Source organism: Callionymus lyra, chromosome 13, assembly GCF_982586985.1.
Source record: "Callionymus lyra chromosome 13, fCalLyr1.hap1.1, whole genome shotgun sequence".
NCBI lineage: Eukaryota > Metazoa > Chordata > Actinopteri > Syngnathiformes > Callionymidae > Callionymus > Callionymus lyra.
The window spans coordinates 10,817,232-10,832,141 of record NC_141830.1 but is presented as its reverse complement, the minus strand read 5'-3'; the positions used below and the strand labels follow the sequence as shown (position 1 = coordinate 10,832,141).

The 14,910-nt window shown below is 36.5% G+C and overlaps 1 protein-coding gene across 2 annotated transcripts; it reads left to right on the top strand.

Moving 5' to 3' along the window:
- Positions 1 to 541: 541 nt before the first annotated feature.
- Positions 542 to 4,886, top strand: hlx1 (H2.0-like homeo box 1 (Drosophila)). Of its 2 annotated transcripts, XM_087805546.1 has the most exons (4): positions 542 to 1,026; positions 2,550 to 2,729; positions 2,806 to 2,990; positions 4,408 to 4,886. In XM_087805546.1, exons 1-4 carry the CDS (start codon positions 588 to 590, stop codon positions 4,723 to 4,725), a joined length of 1,122 nt encoding a protein of 373 aa, XP_087661672.1. In that variant the 5' UTR covers positions 542 to 587; the 3' UTR covers positions 4,726 to 4,886. The 2 variants fall into 2 exon arrangements, with proteins under 2 accessions (XP_087661672.1, XP_087661673.1); XM_087805547.1 differs by lacking the exon at positions 2,550 to 2,729.
- Positions 4,887 to 14,910: the final 10,024 nt, after the last annotated feature.

Here is a 14,910-nt window from a genome sequence, read left to right as displayed (position 1 = left end):
AATTTAAATTCCATTTAATCCTTAAAATATAAGGATTTATTTTCTATTCCAATATGATTCAACGCTAACCTGCTGTAGGCCTTATTTCCCGCTTTAAAACTCGAAAATTGAACAGACGATTCTAAATATTATCATCAGTGAGAATATTTGATTTTATTATCAACGTTAATATTAGGTTATATTTATTTAATAGTTTTTGACGGTGATGAGTTACTTCCTAAGCTACTTCTGGCTAATAAAAACCCTGATATTTAAATTAAAATGTATATTTAGTAAACACAAAATCAAACGGAAGTTAGTTCTATAATTCAACTATAATTATTGAAATAAAATATTATAACCACAAGTGGACTATTTGGGTGTGTGTGTTGATGGTGATGGAGGATGAATCGCGAACGCTCATTGGCTTACACGTCAGCCAATCGCAGTCCAGATGGAAGTGTGTAGTTTGAGAGTTCACACACACACACACTGCTTTCTCCTTTACACACACACATAGTCAGGAAAACACACACGGTGGGGAGAGGAGGTTCCAGCTCATCTTAGTTCATGTCCAGAACGACTTAAGACCCACTCGAACCTCCGGGATGTACACGACCGGACTCAGCCCGTTTTACGCCTCCAACTTCAGCCTGTGGTCCGCGTACTGCTCCGCGGGCTTCTCCGTGGACTCCATGAAGAAACCCTCCTTTTGCATCGCGGACATCCTGCAGGCGGGAGACGCGGAGAACCTCCCGGGGTCGCCCACCCTCATGGTCCACATGGCGCACCACCACCGGGTGCCGGGGTCCCCGCTGCGCCCCTCGCCCGTGGCCCCGGACTCGGCGGTGTTCGGCGGAGCGAGGGTCGGTCCCGGTGCCGCCGCGTACCACCACCGGCACGGACTACTGCAGGTGGGCTCCAGGACCCCCGCCTTCAACTCCCAGCACGTCCCCGTGACCTCCAGCAAAGACCTCAAGTTCGGAATTGATCGGATATTATCGTCAGATTTCGACCCGAAGAGCAAAGAGCGCTCGTGTCTGAGAGGTGAGCAGAGATTTTACGCAGATGTTGAGAAGGAGATGATATTATGGGATGTGTTCTGTTGTTTACTCGATCTAGACACTGTTTATCTTCTAGTCCTGTTGCGCAAATATTACTAGACATACGGCAATATATTCTGGAATAGGTCAGAACGAAAGAACGCTGTAGAAGATTGATTGACTGTAGTATAATATTTTATATAATACTATATAAGATGCAATAAGATGGGAATACGGAGTTATTTTAAACATAAACATGGAGGTCATTAATAAAAAAAACAAAAAAAATTAAAGAATACATTAAACAACAGCATTAAACAATTAGACAAAGCGAGATGGTCAATTAGTAAATAAATAACAAGTATAAATTATTAAATATTTCTTAAGATACAATACTACTATTAAGCCTTCTTTTATGTGGTTTATTAATCATCGTAATACATTTATTACCATCACAACTTCCTGGTTATTGAAGCAAGCATGCGACGACTAAGGGTCAAAGTTCAACATCTCTAAACAACCGCAGACTTTCCTAACGTTTACATCAAAGCAAATTCATCACAAACCATGTTTACTAGTCAGTTGAAAATAAATAAGTTTTGATTCACGAGTCAACCTTTAATCCAACAAACACTCATCAGACGCTTTGACAATATTAAGCCAAATATAATCTAGAACATTTTAGTTATTGTAATTTAACAAAACAATACATAAGTGAAACCATCATTTACTAGAAAAGCATCATCAAGTGGGTCAACAAATCTTATTTCAGCTTCAAGATGTTTACAAATCTTCCAATAAATAGTTTACTCTAAAGTTCGGGATCTTATCCAAACAGCTGCGAACTCGAAATCTAAAAACTGTATTATTTTATAGACGCAATAAATCTCCATGTCAGTCAAAGTGTTTACGAGAAGCGAGCTGAAGATTCCAGTCAATAATACATTTTATTTATTTATTTGTAAATACACTGTCCATACAATATAAGTATGTCTTCGTGCACAGAGAACTTTATTTAAGCAATTTCAAATTCATTATGTTGTACCATAAAATTAAAACTTTTGTTTTTAAACAAGTGCATTTATATTTACTCATTTATACATTTAGATCATTTATCACAAATATTTATTATAAATATGTTTTAGTATATTTATAAATGTTGAAAGAAATATGGTTCAAAAAGTTTAGTTTAAACACTTAAAATTATTAATCATTTTATTACAATTAAAAATGAATATGAAGATTAGAATTTAAATTTTTAAAAGCACTTAAAGTGGAGCCAAACTCAAAAAGAAGGCGAGTTATTTAAGCTTTTATTTCACCTAAAGATGTTAATTAAAGAAGCAGATAAATCGTTGATATAAATGTATTTAATCCAGATTATATTTCGGTTTCTCACCCAACGAGTCACGTACGTCTCAGGGTTGACTTTAGCCAGCGAAGGTTGAGTTGTATTGTCAGCGAGGGTCAAAGGTCAGCCTCTCTGCCAGCGTCCTGACTGAAGTCCGTCTCTTGCTCTTGCACCAGATCTCGGCAGCATCGTAAGCTCCGGTCGTCAGTCAGGGCTGCACCTCATTCAGCCGGCGGCCGGCGCTCAGTACTTCTCGACCATAGAGGCCGGCATGAGCGACGCCTCGTCCATGATGAGTTCACTAGGCAGCAGCAGCAGACAATCAGGCCAGCATCAGTTTCAGGACTCCTTCCCAGGTAGACGGCTAGACAGAAAAACCCCGTCCTCTGTTCTCGCGTACTCACCTGAGCCTCACCCTCCTCCTCCTCGCAGGTCCGTACGCCGTCCTCACCAAAGACACCATGCCGCAGACCTACAAGAGGAAGCGCTCCTGGTCCAGAGCCGTCTTCTCCAACCTGCAGAGGAAAGGCCTGGAGAAGAGATTCGAGATCCAGAAGTACGTCACCAAGCCGGACCGGAAGCAGCTGGCGGCCATGTTGGGACTGACGGACGCTCAGGTGAGAAACAAACTTGAGTCGGGAATTCCAGTGGAAGACGTTTGCAAAGACACGTATGAGTTATGTTCTCTTTTTTAGTAAATAAAAAACAACAGAATTAGCAAAAGTGCTATTTAAAAAGTTGGTTAAAAATCAAATGTGTTCAGAAAATATGTATTTTTCAGAATAATAAAACTTTTATTTCGAGTTTTGTAAACACAGCACTGGATTGTTTTGAGGTGGCAACATAAAATTAAATATGAATATGAATACAATCAAAAGAAATCAAAATACATTCAATTTAATTAAACAATATTCATGATCCATTTTGTTAAAATGTTGCATTTAATGTAATATTAAAACATATATTTATCTTTATTGTGACTTTTTTTTTAATCTATTCCGACAAATATGTTCTTTTTAATGTTTTGAACACTTTGACGGTGAAAACAAAACCAGGTCCAAAAAAATTAAAGTGAAACATGAACCATAATTGTAACAGAAAAACTTCCACGGCCTCCTTGGGATGACAATCCTTGATGAGTCAGGTTCAGAGAACGGAGGGTTAATGGTTCACTTCCTGAAGAGTCGAGGAATGAAAATGTTGTGAGTTCACCGTCTTTGCACGTCTACTGGAGCGAGGCACCGAAGCAGCTCCTCGCTCTGACACCTCCTTCTAAACAACTGCATGACAGTGAACATGTGTTCAAACCTCCATTCTATCGTGGAAGATACAAATGTTACTCCAACAAATAAATCCAGCTGTTAATAAGCAAGTTATTCACACGTGTGGAGTGTTTTTTAGAAGAAATGTCATTGTAAGAAGCTTTTTCTTCTCAGATGTGGTCAAATAAAAGTCGTAGCATTTAATGGTCTAAACATGAACTCGACATTGTTGTTTAAAACCCAATTTTCTAGTTAATATTGTGAGGTTTTCTCTTTTCCCCACAAACCACAGCATCTAAAAAGTGAGGATGCAAACGTGCTTCACTTTTGCAATATAAAGTATCACACTTTATATCCATGATTGTACTTTTTTATTATTTATTGTATGCTATTTGCTGTATTTAATTACAAATCTACATTTTAATTACAAAATTCGGTTTGAAAATAACATGGAAGTCAAGTTGAAAATATAAAAATAATTTAAATGTGATATTTCATATACTATTTATTTGTTGAAAAGTTATACATTAGAGACGTATTTAAATATAGTTGTTTAGAAGGAAAATAAGGTTTATAACCAATGTGGATTATTTTATGAACATTTTGATCCTTTTTTCGTGTTTTTATTTTAATTTATTAATTTCAAATGTGTCAGAACATCTTATATTATTAAGTAAAACCTTAGAGGCCAATATTTTTCTGTAAATATTCGCTTTCAAATGTTCGTTTATTTTGTGTTTATTCGCGGTTCTGACGCTCTTGGTGTCTGCAGGTCAAGGTTTGGTTCCAGAACCGGCGCATGAAGTGGCGACACTCCAAGGAGGCCCAGGCCCAGAAGGACAAGGACCAGTCGGACCAGAACCCAGAGTCCACCAGGGACCCCAAAGATCCGGCGGAGTCCGAGTGTGAAAGCGAGGACAGAAGCGAGTGCGAATCCGACGACGGTCCAGACGAGACCGGCTCCGGACATTTGGACGTTTCCGAGCTCCATAAAACCAGCGTGATCATCAGCAGCAGCGCAGCCGGGAGCAGCGCACCGGCAGCGGCCTCGATTAGCGACACGCCGGCCTCCTCCCCGGTGCTCGTATAGTGAAGGTGAAACGGACTTTCATTCGGACAAACGATCACCTGAAGAGACGATTATTTAAATCGCGTGTCAGATATATTTTCATTATTTCCTTTTCCCGGAAGTTGTATTTATTGAATAATGGTTTGGTTCTGTGTAAATAAAGTTTTCTTTATTTGAATGGATTTGTAGCGCTTCTTTAATCATTTAGTCTACGGAGTTTTTTTTTTACTTATTTATACAAAATGCTTAAACAAGTTCGATATTATAGCTTTATTAGATTTGTTCACGGGTGTAAATTAATTTAATGTTTAACATTTTAATATTAGCGTATAGTCGTAAATGCACTTACGATCAATGCTTATTAAAAAAAAAAAGATAGTAAAAATGTATATATATATATATAGATTCAAATATTTATACATGAACGAAGTAGGGAAAATAAATACATGTTTTTATTTTTACATTTAAAAAAAAGCATAATATATATAATATAAAAAGAAAAAATATTAGATTCTCAGTTTTTTATGTGGATCTTCCCACTTTCAAATTTATTACGATGTCATATTGATTTAGGTTTTATTTGACATCACGCTCTTAAATGTTAAAATATCATTTATGACAATTTAGATTTAAATGTAATAGTTTTTTTGAATATTTACACTTTATGTCTTGTTTTAAGGTTCGTGGATAAATCTTAAAAATACATTTATTTATATAAACAAAAAGGTCATGTTCACCCTTAAATAATAAATTAAACGTTTCAAGTAAATTATTATGGATTCTTGTTAAAACTAACACACAAACTTCATTTAAACGTTCCACAACCTCTACCTGACCATATGAAAAAAGTTTTAAAAAGTTTGTGCAGCTTTTCCGCCTCGCAGTGAATTTACAGTTTCCAGCAGCTTCATACCTTCATGAGGCATTTATGGTTCCATGCTTATCAAACGTCCTCCTCCACTGCAGCCTTTACATCAACGTGAACATGTTGTAATTCTATTTCACAACCTCTGCCATCATGATGACCAGAACTCGACGATAGCTTCTGTTTTTGTTGCGTATGGAGATGATCTGAGTCACTGTGAAACGCACTTTGAGCGACTTTACACCGAGATAAACAGTGAATGTCTTATTATTAGGTCAATAAACGTAATGAAATAAAAACACAAACCACATATCTGACAAGAAATTATAAATAAACTGAACTCGTTCATGACAGAATTGAAAACTGATTCGAGAAATGTTCAGGGTTTGTTGGCTAGTTTTTAAAAAAATACTATTTAGGTAATTGTACCGCAAACACGCATTTATTTATATTTAACACTGGTGTATTTTTTTTATAAAAATCATTTCATTAGAATGATAAATGTAAACAAATGCCTATCCTATAATTTATATTTATATAATTTATTTTAGTCTTAATTTTTCTTTTATTTGAAGCTTGTTTTTATTTCTACTTAATTTCTACTCAAGTTTTATTTAACTTTAACTCTATATTATAAATGATAAAATATCTTAAATGTCATCGAGTTCTTACCCTCCCTGATACACGTGTTTAATTCAATATTCCACTACTAATTAATTACAATTAATTTCCCTCAGAAAATACAAATTAAAAGGCTTATTGTCTATTATCTCACTATATTTGTTTGAAGGAGATATAGGGGACAATATCAATTACTTACATTATGAATTCCGAAGTTTAGCCCCGCCCCTCTTTTTAGATCGTATCAGTGTGATTGACATATCACCATCTAATCTTGTTAAACAGGTTTTTAGAAACGATTGAATAATGTTTCTAGATTAAGGTATTTTGCACAACAGACCACAATGTTTAATATTTTGTGTTTGAGCATTTAATTAATCAGAAGTTTATGAAAAGTATTTTGTTTTCAACCATGTTTTATTGCATATTGAGCAAATTTAATTAATATTTCTCGTAATTTATTTAATTGTGACAATTTAATAAATCCATAATAAATTTTATTTATTTGCTTGTTTATGGTGTTCTACCCGTGAGCACTTTAACCAATAGTGAAGCTTGGTTTGATGACTTCGCAATGTTCATAGAACCATGGTTACAGTAGATAACCTTACATGTCCCAATGGTAAGACCGGTCCTGCCCAGAGTTTGAAACCAGTAAAGTTTAAGAACATAAAGTGTATCAGATGAAACTGTTGGTGTTGGTGCTGATCTTGATTGTGATGCAGCGAGTGTTTATTTCAGGATTATCTTACTGACCCCCAACACGAGCGCGAGCCCCACTTTCTAGGGACGAAAAGAACGAGCCACAACTCCCTGGAGAGCGCCGCGATGTATCCTCTCCATCTTGAATTTCACTTCCCTCCGACTTCCTGCTTCTACCTGCCGACAACATGTTACTGTGTAACCCGCAGCTGTGCGCCCCTCGATCAACAACCCATCGACGCTCAAGCGAAACATCTTCTGATAGCGATGCGAGCGCTGAAGGAAATCCTGCGAAGTCTTGATTTGTGAACTGTCCTGCCACTTTTATGAGCCGGACAGGAGAAAGTCCATCTGGCCTGTATTTAATGTCAGACTCCATTAAAGCTGTCCCATATATACCCACCCACCCCCTCCCTTCACCTCCCCTTGGCAACTTGAGTTGGAGCGACCCATAAAACAAAGCAGCTCTGCACATTTGCCTACATTTAGGCCTTTGAAAAAGTCAAACAAATGACCTCCGTGAAAGGAAGAGAAGGAGGGCGGGGGGGCTGAATCCTCTGACGTCTTCGAGGATTTGAGGTTCATTAGTGGAATGAAATAAAACTGACCACAAAGTAAGTTAGTCATTCACTGGTGTTGACATCACAGCCATAAAGGTCGGATTAAAAATGGTCTCAGAGACTTAAGGAAAAAAATTTGAATATTAAAAAAAAAAAATCATAATAAACTCCGCTCTCGTAACCTCTCGTTCGCCCAGATTTCAGACGGGGGAGAACTTTATAAAGGAATAAGTTAAAAACATGGTCATGATGAGGGACTTACTGCATCTTGGAGAGAAAGACTTCAACATTTGAAACATGAGAGTGAGTCATTAAATCTTCCCTTTTCTGAAAGAATGAAATAAAACAATATGAAAACTCAACTTTTCTGTGAATAAAGACTTTTTTTGTCCCGCGAAAAAAGGTTTGGGCCACTGTGTGATTGAGTTTAACACTTAACTAGACGACTAATATTTCCCCCTGTGGGACTAATAAAGGAAAATCTATCAAACTGCTGAAATTGTGGTTGTGTAGAGCCTTTTCTTTTGGCTCAGCTCTATTTCCACCAGTTGATACAGCGCGATGATTAAGAGCTCATATGACCATTAATATACATAATTAATGAATATTCATTTGCTAAAACTATTAAGAAGGAAGTGGACAAGCCAGATGTCAACAGATAGATGACTAATTACGATTTCTCCGTACAAAATAATTATTTAACATTTTTTTAGCTGCTCTTAAAAAGATCCCGTACATATATTTGTACACAATACATACACACGTATATAAACATACACAATACATACACACGTATATAAACATACACAATACATACACACGTATATAAACATACACAATACATACACATGTATATAAACACATGTATATACACAATACATAAACATGTATATAAACATACACAATACATACACACGTATATAAACATACACAATACATACACATGTATATAAACATACACAATACATACACATGTATATAAACATACACAATACATACACATGTATATAAACATACACAATACATACACACGTATATAAACATACACAATACATACACATGTATATAAACATACACAATACATACACATGTATATAAACATACACAATACAAATATATACAGTATGTACATACATGTACACAATATATATACAAGTACACAATACATACACACGTATATAAACATACACAATACAAATATATACGTACATACATGTACACAATATATATACAAGTACACAATATATATACACGTATATCCACGCACACAATATATATACACGTATATCCACATACACAATATACATACACGTTTATACACGCAAACATATACACAATATATACAGTATATACAGTTGTATTATAATGTTTGATTAGTATTCACCTACTTATTTAAATATTATTTATACCTAATTTGAATTTATGATAAAAACCCATAATTGATCAGTTGATTTATAATAAAGTTAAGTTTCCACAGTAGATTTTCTGGAAACCAAAAATTATTTTGTTCATGAATTCATTTTTCAATTCTGAAACGAAAAAAAAAGATGTCAATGAGTGAAACAATAAAAGTAGTACAACATAACGACGCGTCACTTTCACGCTTCTTTACGCTCGTGCTCAGCTTACATTATCTCCCTGTAACTCAACATTCAGGTTTCACTTCTCCTTCTGCGCTCAGACGTGTCAATTTAAATCCTACCAGCGTCGCAATTTACAGCCCAGTGTGTCCGTGAGCAATGGAGCGTTTTATTTAATCATTGTAACCAGAAGTGAGCGACTCTGGCCGCCACTCTCTTCCTTCGGAGGTATGTTTGTTCCATCAAACGCTGATTTACGAGCGAGAGCTGCTCTTCGTTCCCTAAATGCGCCTCGAATCATCAGCATGAGAGATGGCTTCCTCTTGAGACTAGCAAAATATTATTACACGGTTTTGGACCTTCGATTTGATGGCGGGCCAAAACGTTTCCAGCTGCCCCTGTCATTTAAATCCAATTCAGCGGAATAAACAGAATTGAGTCTTTTATTTATGTCTCCGTTCCAAACAAAAACTCGCTTTTTCTCCTTCAGCTGCGTAGCGGGAGTTTGTTGCTTTTCGGAGACGTCTAATTCACTGGAAATAAAATCCGACGAATGGAAACTACGTGGTCCCCGAACGCACCATCAGGACATCTTCCATTAATTCATAATCATCTGCTTATTCCTTTAACTGGCTTGTGCGTCGCTGGAGTCGGTCCCAGAAACTTGGGGGCGAAAATTCATTTGAAAGGGTGATTCATGTTTCAACGTCATCGTTCATAAAAACACTTTTTAGTCATTTTTATTAAGAACATGGACATGTTTTCTACGTCTGGAAAGTTACACATGGAATTAGCAGCTAATGTGTTCAAAATGTACTTTAAAAACATTTTTTCATTCATTAAATTTCAAGCTGAAGTACTTAAAAAAAAAAAGCAAAGGCATTGTAAGGGGGTTAGCATAATTTTCCAGCCTATCAAGACGAAAAACGACGTAGCAGATGCTAACAGCTAAAAAGGCAAAAAACGAATCATGTTGTGTCTCAAATCGCGCACGGCTTTACAGTACACTGTTAGAAAGTGCACTTACTTGCCCAGTGCGCACATTTTACCAGGGTAGTACTGTCTCAAATCAAACACTCTCACTACACATTTACCGAGAGCTTCTTCTTCTACTACTTTTTAACGCTGATACTTGACAGCACTTTGCCAATTGAAACTAGTTTTTAAGTTCCGTTTTATTTTGTTATTACGGTTGTTGTGTTGTTTCGACAAACAAAACTAGCCTATTGTACTAGATGTAGCTAAGGGCACAAACATTTTTCGGCCATTTTGACCTTTGCGGACGAAAAAGGCCAAAAACAAAGTCCAAACACAGTAGTTCACTGTAGTTCACACTTCTCCGAGTGCACTGGTTTACAGTACACATTAAGAAAGTGCATGTACTTGGCCTGTGCGCAAATTTCGACATGTAGTACCGTCTCAAATCAAACACTTTCACTACACGCTTACAGGAAATGAATCCACAGCTTCTTCTTCTACTACTTTTTAACGCCTTTTGAAGGATCACTAGGCAAGAGAGGGATGAACAGGAAGTTCACTACAAATTAAAACCAAAATAAAAGCATAACAGGACAATAAGGTTATTTAAGTGAACCATTATCAGACCTTAGTTAAGATACTTTAGTAAGTGTCGGTGCTAGGTACAGTCATTCTGCTGTGAAATTATGTTCAGATGAAAAAATAATAAAATAAAATAGCTGTTTATATAAAGCTTTCTTAAAGCAGCAAGGTGTACGGTTAAAAAGATCGTCTTTGGCTCCTCCTAATGGCAGAAATAGGTCATTGCAATGACTTCTCTCTAGTTCACCAATTGCCAATTTTCCAATGTGTCCAGTTGTTTACAAATCCAGACTCTCCTAGCGGGGAAAAGTTGTTTAGAGATCCTGGTCAAAATAATAGTTCCACTGAGTGAAGAAATGGGCGGCGGTTTCACCGATCATGTGGTTTTAGACTCTGGAAAGAAACTAGTTGAGTAGCCAGATGCCTCAAGTCAACCCGCCTTCTCTTCGACGACATCTCTATACCATCTTCTCCAATCACCTGTTAGCGTTAGCCACCTAGCATCAGACTCCAGATCTCAAACTGATCTGTTTCTTTGGGCTCTTTAAGATTCTGCTTCTAAACAGAGCAAAAAGCACAGCGGTGTGGACGAAACACGGGTGGACTTCTGTGAAAACAAGGCCGCGGTTGAACCGCCGCCATTTCTCGGGTTCTAATTAATAGCAAAACCTCTTCACAAATTACAGCCTGCACCACACTTATGACAACAGTCTGCAGCCGGCAATAAAACGGTTCCTTCACATGAAGCCGGAGCAGTTGGGTTGAAGGCTTGGTGAAAGAGAGGCCTTCAGGTGGGACATCGGTCGGAGCCATCCAAGGACAGAGCGGGAAAGGGAGGTCCAGGCTCAGACCCCGCCGCCCTCCCTCACGGTTCCCGAGCCGAAGGTACCAGAGGAGCCAAGGTGGAGCGAGAGGAAGGGAGGGGACAAGGAGAGAAACCATGAAAAATGTGGAGCATGAAAATGTCTCCCTTGGTTTATAGCAGAGCAGCGTCCAAGAGAAACACATCTTTAAATTTAACTCTTTTTTTTTTTCTGTCGAGTTCTGAATCTTGGAAACTGCAACCATGTTAGAAAAACTCTCAATAATGTGGCTTTTTTGGAAATGTGGCGACAGCTTCTGTACGAGGCGCCCCCGGTGAACATGCTGCAGCTGGAGCCGGTCCCGAGACCCATTTGTCAAAGTCACAAATTAAATATTCTGCAGCAGCAGGCTTTGGACGTCAGTGTTTATCCTGGAAACGTCTTGGTTTCTGAAAACAATTGCAATTTTGTCTCCCTAAATTGAGTATTTAACATATTTTGTTATTTTTAACAATTGAGAGAATGTAATATTTTAGTTTTACAATATTTAAAAACACATTTTTATTACTTCCTGAAGTATTTCTGCGTTTATTGTATTACATTATACTTGAAAAAATATACATAATATAAACAAAAAATCTTTAGAATTAGTGGAGCTAAAGGTATTCTGCAGCCACTGATTCTGAAAAAAAAAAAAAAAAACACATTTTTATTACTCATTGAATTATTTTAAAAGTCTATTAAATCAGTGAAAAATGTATCTGGCAGCCACTGATTCTGCAAAAAACACTGTTTAAAAAAGGAAAAATCTTGGAAATCTTTATTTTTAATTTTTAAAAGTTGCGGAAAATACATTATTAAATTGATATTATATTATTGATATTATTTATTTTTTTAAATAAATGCATACATACTAAATTAGATCCAAACACATGCACAACCACAACATGGAAGATAATAAAATGAACAAATTACAATAATAATAATAATTTAAAGAAATGCACATTTAGATTGGCTTAAGAAAAAACAATAGAAACAAATCATTTAAACATTCTACATAAAACATAATAAAACACATAAGCACCACAAAGATGACAAGTTCCTGTACATTTCCCAGACTAAATCCCATGACTCATTTTCTTTATTGAATATTTAATTTTATACTTCCTTTTTTCAACTTTGAAATGCAGTTTTAGCTCCACCATGATTGGCTGAAAGTTAGTTCAAGTAGCTCGGTATTCAATTGGTATTTCCTGATGGCACTTTTAGCCCAACATTTTTATATTGAATTTAAAAGGCTACGATTTCAAAAATATGGAATTTAGAACATTTATTTGTGGATTATTGGGATTATCAAACTCTATGTGTAAAAAAAAAACATTTTTAAAATCATTTAATAATAATAAAAAATGTAATATAGAAATAATTTAATTCAATTATTCAATTATAAACTAATTACAATATTACATACTGATATACTTTAAATGAACACTAAAATAATACTTAAAATTAAATAATACATTTAATTATAAAGGGAAGTTTTCCAAAAATAAATACAAATTTTAAAATGAATTCCTGGAAAATATACTTCATGGACAAATAGAATAAAAAATAGTTTTCCTTAAATAATAATTAATGGTATAAAAAATAAAGAAAACAAATAAAACACACAGAAAAAAAACGATTTAACACTTTATTGAAAGAAAGCCCGCAATAAATAAATCTCAAAATAAAACCCTTTCAAGTGGATAAGAAGAGAGAATACCACACTTTCATTTAGCGCGACCATTCATCAGCAGCAACATTCTACTCATCTCTCAGTAAAACCAGGATTTCAAAATAATGGCACGTTTGGTCGCCGCATCAGATCGCAGGAACATTATGTGGCTGCAAATGACAGAGCGGCTGCTGTGTTTAAGTTAGCAGCACCAAGATTATTGTTTATTCTTCCAGTAATGCAAATATCATCTCGTGCGGTAAGAATTGATGGTTTCGACTACACAATTATAAACACATTAAAACGACAACAGCCGCAGCCAAACTTGAGTTATGATGCAACCGAGGTCACCTGGACGTCCTCTCGGGAGATAAAAGTGAAGTTTAGCCTGAGGTTTCCACGTTTCCTCTTTCTGCTCCTTATCGTGGCTCGCAGGCCCCGTTTGATGGGGAACAAGTCAAAGTCAGGCGTATTATTTAAAAGTGACCTTTCTGTTGCCCCCAAGAGGGTTTTTTGCCGCTTCACTGCGACTTCAATGCGTTCTGTCGAAATCGTTTCGCTATCTTCGGCCGCTGACGATGAACGTTCCAGATGTGGAACTATGTCGGAGATAATGTCTTTCCAGTAGATTGGTATCAAAACCTATTTGTTAAAGAAGTGACTGACACAAAAAATTCAAACTGTTTCGGAGGAGAATTGCTAGGCTAACGCAAGCTAGGTTGCGCAGGCTAATCTAGGCTAAGCTAAATTATACGACAGGAAGTAGTGGGATCAAAAAGTAAATCTTCTTGTCCGTTTCTATCTGAATATTTAGAAATATAAATGAAGTTAGCATTTTGAACACAAGAAAAATGACAACATAATGGACTTTTTTTTTTATAAAGTAAACAAAATATTTGATTGAATTTTGACAAAATCTATTTTTATAAATGGTATGCTACAATAGCGTGAATATATTTTCTTCGTCTTTGTCCAAGGAAGGTTTTGAACTAGAATATTTGAAAAGTTACAGCCTTTTAAAAGTTGCAAGTCCTCAAACCTTAGCAGCTTTCGTGTCATTTTTCAGATTTTTCGCAGTTTTGTACCTTGTTAAAATCCTGGGTGACACCAGGTACTTCAGCTAGTGATTTATAACACACAATTGGAGAAAAAACACTAATAAAACATAATTTAAAAATGGTTAAATAATAGAGTATAAAAATATAATTCTAAATTCAACAGATAAAATTATTAAATCTTATTTTAAAAACAGTTTTCAAGTGAGCTGTGGACCACCTACGAAGCCATCATTCTTCTCGCCCTCGCTATCAGCGCGAGTGTTGTGCGACCGTGTGGCGTCAACACTGATGGATCGTCGAGTTCGTCTCCTTGTTCTGGGAGGTGAGGGCAGGAGCCGTGGAATAAATGAGTCTTGTTTGTGTTTCAAAATAAACACGGAGCTCGACGGTGGATACTGAGGGAACTGCATTCTCGTCACCGTGGCGACCATATAGGAGAGGAAAACAGGTGATTTATAGAAAGCGCTGCTGAGTTTCACATCCTTCATTCCCACTTCCCTTTCAACTGATGCCGGAGACACTTTCAGATGTGGCCGCGGATCGTGATTGCTGCTGATTCGCATCTGTGCGGTTCTCGTCGGAGACGGTGACGTCAGGGGCCTTGTATAAATGTCTGTGTGTGTAATGTTTGCACATATTTAAGTGCATGAATAAGAGCGCAAGACTTGCAACCCACATGTGTCCGGGGGTTGAGGGTTCAGCTCCTGCAGGGTTTGTTTAGAATTATACGACACTTCACA

Coding starts and splice junctions, on each gene's coding strand:
- hlx1 (XM_087805546.1), top strand. CDS start 588: ATGTACACGACCGGACTCAGCCCGTTTTACGCCTCCAACTTCAGCCTG. Junction 2,730..2,805: donor GTTTCAGGACTCCTTCCCAG/GTAGACGGCTAG, acceptor TCCTCCTCGCAG/GTCCGTACGCCGTCCTCACC. Junction 2,991..4,407: donor TGGGACTGACGGACGCTCAG/GTGAGAAACAAA, acceptor TGGTGTCTGCAG/GTCAAGGTTTGGTTCCAGAA.